We start from the raw sequence: 6,545 nt of genomic DNA on the forward strand, positions 1-6,545 counted from the left end.
CCTGGAACTAGCTCTTGTAGACCAGGCTGGTCTCGAACTCACAGAGATCCACCTGCCTCTGCCTCCCGAGTGCTGGGATTAAAGGCGTGCGCCACCACCGCCCGGCGGGTCTTAAACTTCTTAAGGTTGCAACCCTTTAATACAGTTCATCTGTTGTGGTGACCCCTCTCCACCTTTAAATTGTTTTTGTTGCTACTTTATAACTGTAATTTTGCTACTGTTATGAATCGTGATATACTCAGTATATCTGGTAAATGACCCCTGCGAAAGGGTCATTCAGTACCCGAAGGAGTTGTGACCCACAGGTTGAGAACCACTGCTCTGGTGGTACTGTTTTAACGAATACCAAATCAGTCTACTTACTAATCATCCTGTCTTGTCACTAAGAACCCATCTCTATCATCATAGTTGTTTCATAGCAACCTTCAGTGATGTAAACAAACAGTGAGCTCCTCTGTTCTGCAAGGTAAATAGAACATTCTAGAGTCAAGCAGCTTCAGCATCCTGGTTCCCTTGGGAAAGAGAGTACCTGGAACAAGACAGCAGCCTCTGGGCTGCCTCCGCCGCAGTCTCACTTGCTCCTTTGGAAGGGTGGGTTAGGTTAAATTTTCACACACACACCCTTTAGTATCTCTAACTCCTCTGTAGCTGAAAATGTCTGGAACTTCCGATCTTGTTGGGTGCTGGGGTAAGGAATTTGCTGCCACATCCAGTTTGTGTGGTGCTGGGAATCAAACCTAGAGCTTCCTACACGCTGGGCAATCACTCTGCCAGCACTCTGTTGAGCTGCTTCTTTTCTGTTGAGAGCAGCGGTCTCCTCCTGTAGCCCAGGCTGGCCTTGAATTTGTCAGCAACCCTGCCCCTGGCCTCCAGGTGTCATCACACCTTGCTTCCCAGTCCTTTAAAAGTTTTTACAAATGAAGTAGTTGACACTGCAGGGGAGGGGGAGAGTGTTTTTAGTGCACTGTTCAAAGCGACCTTCCTGAAACTGGACAGGGTGATCTTAGCTTACAAAGAAAGAAAAATGGAAATTTGGGGAGCCAAATCCAGAGTTATCTCTTCAGCAGCTGTGGTTTAGGGACATTCTCAATAGAGAGTTCAAGGTATTCAGATGAACATTGCAACCCAGCCCCACCTCACCCCTCCCTTAAGACTGGTTTCTGTGTTTGGTCAGATTTCGCATGGGACTTTGAAACTCTCCCACAGTTTGGGAGGGAGGGAAAGAGTTGACTCGTGCATTTGGGGTAATGTGGAGGTAGACTTCGGCTTCTGAGGTCTTTTCCCTCTTTTGTTCTCAAGCCTGTGGGTGTAAATTCATTAGGAGGAAGTGACGAGGATGGCACCTGTGAGGATGGCCCTGGCAAGCGTAGTCAGACATCAGTAGTGTAAGTCTTTCCCTCTGTCTGCGCTCCCCTGGGAAGAAGGGCTGCACTTCTGTGCACACGCACGCATGTGTCTGTTTTGCTGACAGCAATGCATCCTAATCTCTCAACGCTAAGGGTTATTTCAAGCTGGAGGATCTGTGTTACGGTGTAGTGTTTGTTTGGGATGCCTGCTGGTAACTTGCCTACTGAGACATGAAGACTGGGGCCCCTCATCTTATCCTTGGGAGTCTGGTATTGATAACCCACCTGCCTTTGATGTTGACATCGCCTAAAACACTCGCCATCCCTGAGAAGCTACAGCAAGCTGTGGGGAGAGTCATTGTCAATGCCACGGCCTGCACTGTTACCTGTGGCCTTGGCTACAAGGAGGAGACTGTCTGCGAGGTGGGCCCTGATGGAGTGAGGAGGAAGTGCCAGTCCCAGCGTTTGGAGTGTCTGGCCAACTGGATCTGTGGGATGCTCCATTTCACCATTTTCCATGGGGAGGAGTTTGAGCTGAGCTGTCTCAGTGCAGACATCCTGGAGGTAGGACAGGAAGCTTTCCGCTTTACCTGGAAGCTTGCTCGGGGCATCATCTCTACTAATGATGAGATTTTCAAACCCTTCCGAGCCAACTCTCACTTTCTGCGATTTCACCCCGCCTATGAGTACGACTCGGGGACATACCGATGTGATGTGCAGCTGCTCAGAAACTTGAGATTTGTCAAGAGGCTCTACTTTGGGCTGAGGGTCCTCCCTCCAAAGCTGGTAAACCTGAATTTCCATCAGTCCCTTACTGAGGACCAGAAGTTAGTCGATGCCGGCTGGGAAGTTAATCTGGACAACCATTCTAAGCCCCACCTACCAAAGTGGCAAAAGAAGGTGTCTTCAGCCTTGGGCATAGGGATTGCTTGTGGTGTGGTTGGCGGCGTGCTAGTGAGCATTGCTGTCCACAGCGTGCTGAAGAGGGTTGATGACCACAGCAGCCTTAGCAGCCTGTAACCTTTCAGCCAGCCTATACATGAGTGTGGCAAGAGAGGCCTCTCAGAGCCATAGGTTGGCTAGGAGGCTTGGAGGATGCGGCTTCTTCCCCATACCACTATGCAGGGCAGCAGGTTTTCTCATACTGGCTGCTCAGGAGACCCACTACAGCTTTTGCTTCTCTTCCTAGGTGAGTTGTGTCTTCCAAGCTTGCTTTCCTCTCCATACCTCACGGTGTATGTGCCGTCACCTCCACTCCACCTCTGAACAGTGTGTATGGACCAGAATGTACTATTAGCAGATTAGGTGGAAACTTTTTATTTTTGTTCAATAAAAACAATTCACAGTAACTGTATGGCAACTTAACCCTTTGTTATTTTATTTAAGGTTTCTCACATGTAGAAACTGTCCCACAGTTGGCCTGGTTCTCATTTTCCTTGGGTTTCCTACAGCATGCTTGGGACAGATTGCTTTGTATTGGCTGCCTGTGTGTTATAAAGGTGAGCAGTGACACCTGACCCAGCTGATAGACATCTTAGTGTTAAGAGGTTCCCCGCCCTCCCTGTCCTCCCTAGATGGCCCTCTGAGCTCATTCAGTATCAAATTGAATGTCCTGTTTATTGCAACAATCCTTTGTCTTGCTCCTCCTCTTTGCACTATATATATCTAGGGTTTGTGTTCTTGGAAAGGCCAAGTGTACTGGTTTCTTACAGCCACCAAGATCCTCAGGGGAGGACCATTGCTTCGTTTTCCCCTTAGGAAATCCAGTCTTAAGGCTTTTGAGGATCATTTAGACAGAGTCTGAGATAATTGGCCTATGGAACCCTTGGGGCCAGCTGGGAGCAAGATAGCATTTCTTCTCCCCTTTGTCTACCTGCAGGAGTGACAGAGTCCTGAGGCCCTGCTCAGTAACACGAGGGCCATGCTCTTTGGGGTTTCTGTCCCACCCCGTTCCCCAGCCGTTTAGTCCCAGAGAAAATCACATAAAGAGTCTACATTAGATATAAACTGATTGGCCCATTAGCTCAGGCTGGTATACATTATAAGAGCTAATACGTAGTGGGGCGGGTCACATCTTGCTTCTTCCATGGTCTGGGCAGGACTGGGAAAGAGCTTCCTTCCCAGAATACTCCTGTTCTCATCACCCCACCTCTACTTCCTGTCTGGTTTTCCTGCCTATACTTCCTGCCTGGCTAATGGCCAATCAGCATTTATTTAAATCATCATTGACAGAATACAGACAATTCTCCGGCACCAATGCTCTCTTTGGTAGCTGTGCCAGAGTCACCTGGATAGCTCTGAACACTAAACATTCCTTATCCCCAGCCCTGGGACGCTAATTCAGTTAAAGTTCTGAGCAAAGGATGACTAATGTTTACTTTTAACTTGACAGGGTCTAGTGACTACCTATATTAGTTACATTTCTGTTGCTGTGCTAAAACACCACAAAACGGGCAACTTAGAGAAAAAGTTTATTTGGGGTTTACAGTCCAAGGGGGACAGAGTCCTGATAGCAGAAGTAACTGCAGCAGGGGCTAAAGCAGCAGGCAGAGAGAGAGAGACCTCAAAGCCCACCCCCAGTGACATACTTCCTCCATCAAGGTCACACTTATCCTTTCCAAACAGCCACTGAGTACAAGATGTTTGAGACTTAAGGAGGACAGCTCACTCAAACCTACACACCACCCACAGACTGCCCAGATTCATCAGTTCTTAACCTTTTCTCATAAGAGTCCAAAGTGTAAAGCCGGGCGGTGGTGGCGCACGCCTTTAATCCCAGCACTCGGGAGGCAGAGGCAGGCGGATCTCTGTGAGTTCGAGGCCAGCCTGGTCTACAAGAGCTAGTTCCAGGACAGGCTCCAAAACCACAGAGAAACCCTGTCTCGAAAAACCAAAAAAAAAAAAAAAAAAAAAGAGTCCAAAGTGTATATTGATATTGTAGAATCATTTGAAAACTAGACAAACAGATGACTATTTCTTGCCTCTGTGTTTGTTTGAGAGCGCGCGCGCGGTGTAGAGGCCAAAGGTCAACCTTGGTTATTCTTCAGATGGCATCCACTGTGGGTTTTTGTTTCTTTTGTTGTTTATTTTTGAGACAGGGTCTTTTGCTGAGACACAGGGCTCACAGATGAGGCGAGGCTGGCTGGCCACTGGGCCATAGGGATCCACCTGTCTCTGCTTCCCCAGTGCTGGGATTATCAGTGTGCGTCCCCCTACCTCCCCAGTGCTGGGATTCCCAGTGTGCGTCCCCCTACCTCCCCAGTGCTGGGATTCCCAGTGTGCGTCCCCGTACCTCCCAGTGCTGGATTCCCAGTGTGCGTCCCCCTACCTCCCAGTGCTGGATTCCCAGTGTGCGTCCCCCTACCTCCCAGTGCTGGATTCCCAGTGTGCGTCCCCCTACCTCCCAGTGCTGGGATTCCCAGTGTGTGTCCCCGTACCTCCCAGTGCTGGATTCCCAGTGTGCGTCCCCCTACCTCCCAGTGCTGGATTCCCAGTGTGCGTCCCCCTACCTCCCAGTGCTGGATTCCCAGTGTGCATCCCGTGCCTCCTCAGTATTGGGATTCCCAGTGTGCGTCCCCCTACCTCCCAGTGCTGGGATTCCCAGTGTGCGTCCCCCTACCTCCCAGTGCTGGATTCCCAGTGTGCGTCCCCCTACCTCCCAGTGCTTGGATTCCCAGTGTGCGTCCCCCTACCTCCCAGTGCTGGGATTCCCAGTGTGTGTCCCCGTACCTCCCAGTGCTGGATTCCCAGTGTGCGTCCCCCTACCTCCCAGTGCTGGGATTCCCAGTGTGTGTCCCCGTACCTCCCAGTGCTGGATTCCCAGTGTGCATCCCGTGCCTCCTCAGTATCGGGATTCCCAGTGTGCGTCCCCCTACCTCCCAGTGCTGGGATTCCCAGTGTGCGCCCCCCTACCTCCCAGTGCTGGATTCCCAGTGTGCGTCCCCCTACCTCCCAGTGCTGGGATTCCCAGTGTGCGCCCCCCTACCTCCCAGTGCTGGATTCCCAGTGTGCGCCCCCCTACCTCCCAGTGCTGGATTCCCAGTGTGCGTCCCCGTACCTCCCAGTGCTGGGATTCCCAGTGTGCGCCCCCCCTACCTCCCAGTGCTGGGATTCCCAGTGTGTGTCCCCCTACCTCCCAGTGCTGGGATTCCCAGTGTGTGTCCCCGTACCTCCCAGTGCTGGGATTCCCAGTGTGTGTCCCCGTACCTCCCAGTGCTGGATTCCCAGTGTGCGTCCCCGTACCCAGATTTTCATGTCCTCAGGGCCTTGTGCATGTGCAGCAGTCGCTTTGCCAACTGAGCAGTTGCTGGTCCTCCACCGGCTTTCGTCCAGTTTTAATTTTCAAAACTTTAAAGCTTTTTAGTGTAATTGTAATCCAGTACCAGAGATGCATGTTCTGCATTCGGTGTTTGTCTCTGCAGTCTCCTAGCGAGTCCTTCCCGTTGTTCCTTACGATTGGTGCACTGGAGAGCCAGGCTTGTCCAGTAGTCTGCATGCTGTCCCACAGCCTGGACTTGCCCCATGTCCTTGCGATTAGCTTCATGAGCAGTGACTCCGACATTGTGAGAAGAGCCCTACACAGGTACATACTGTGTCACACCAGGAGGCTGAGATGTTACACCTGTCTGTCACCCCAGAAAGGATGGGTTTCAGAAGACCTGGTTCTGGCCCTGCTCTGTTGTCAGCCATATGACAAAACCAGTCTCAGCTTTGACACAGGTGTTTGTGGGGGTCCAGGGAGCTCCCCCGAGGGAAGCTGTTTTGTAAAGTAAAGTCTTGGGTCTGGGGAATGTCATTTAGTCCTAGGCAGTTTGCGGAAACATTCAAGGATAGCTCACTCTAAAGAGGACCTTGAAGGATTCCGTTCCAGTAAACTCGGTAACACACCGCTGAAGGGTCCTGCTTCACACTGTGTAGATGGAAACCCCTTAGGACCAGATATTAACACGTTCCCTGCATTCTGTTGCAGGCCAGTAGTCAGACATGAGGTGGATAGGATAGCTCGGTTCATAGCCTTCTCTGCATGCCTTGGGCTCTTGAATTTTAACTCAGAATTTGAAGCAATTGAGCAGAGAAGAGAACAAAAGACTTTCAGATGGGTTTTGTAAAGATGATAACTTAGTTCTAACTAGACATGGTTACATTCCTGTAATCCTAGCTATTCAGGAGACTGGGGCAGAATTCCAAGTTCAAGGCTAG

General features: G+C 50.7%; 1 protein-coding gene across 1 annotated transcript; it reads left to right on the plus strand.

Moving 5' to 3' along the window:
- Nucleotides 1-1,430: 1,430 nt before the first annotated feature.
- Nucleotides 1,431-2,504, plus strand: Tmem81 (transmembrane protein 81). The gene has a single exon (XM_075987902.1). It carries the CDS (start codon nucleotides 1,578-1,580, stop codon nucleotides 2,364-2,366), a length of 789 nt encoding a protein of 262 aa, XP_075844017.1. The 5' UTR covers nucleotides 1,431-1,577; the 3' UTR covers nucleotides 2,367-2,504.
- Nucleotides 2,505-6,545: the final 4,041 nt, after the last annotated feature.

The sequence above is a fragment of the Microtus pennsylvanicus genome, chromosome 10, assembly GCF_037038515.1.
Source record: "Microtus pennsylvanicus isolate mMicPen1 chromosome 10, mMicPen1.hap1, whole genome shotgun sequence".
NCBI lineage: Eukaryota > Metazoa > Chordata > Mammalia > Rodentia > Cricetidae > Microtus > Microtus pennsylvanicus.

Bases quoted from the DNA above. Each gene is read 5' to 3' on its own strand.
- Tmem81 (XM_075987902.1), top strand. From the start codon at position 1,578: ATGAAGACTGGGGCCCCTCATCTTATCCTTGGGAGTCTGGTATTGATA.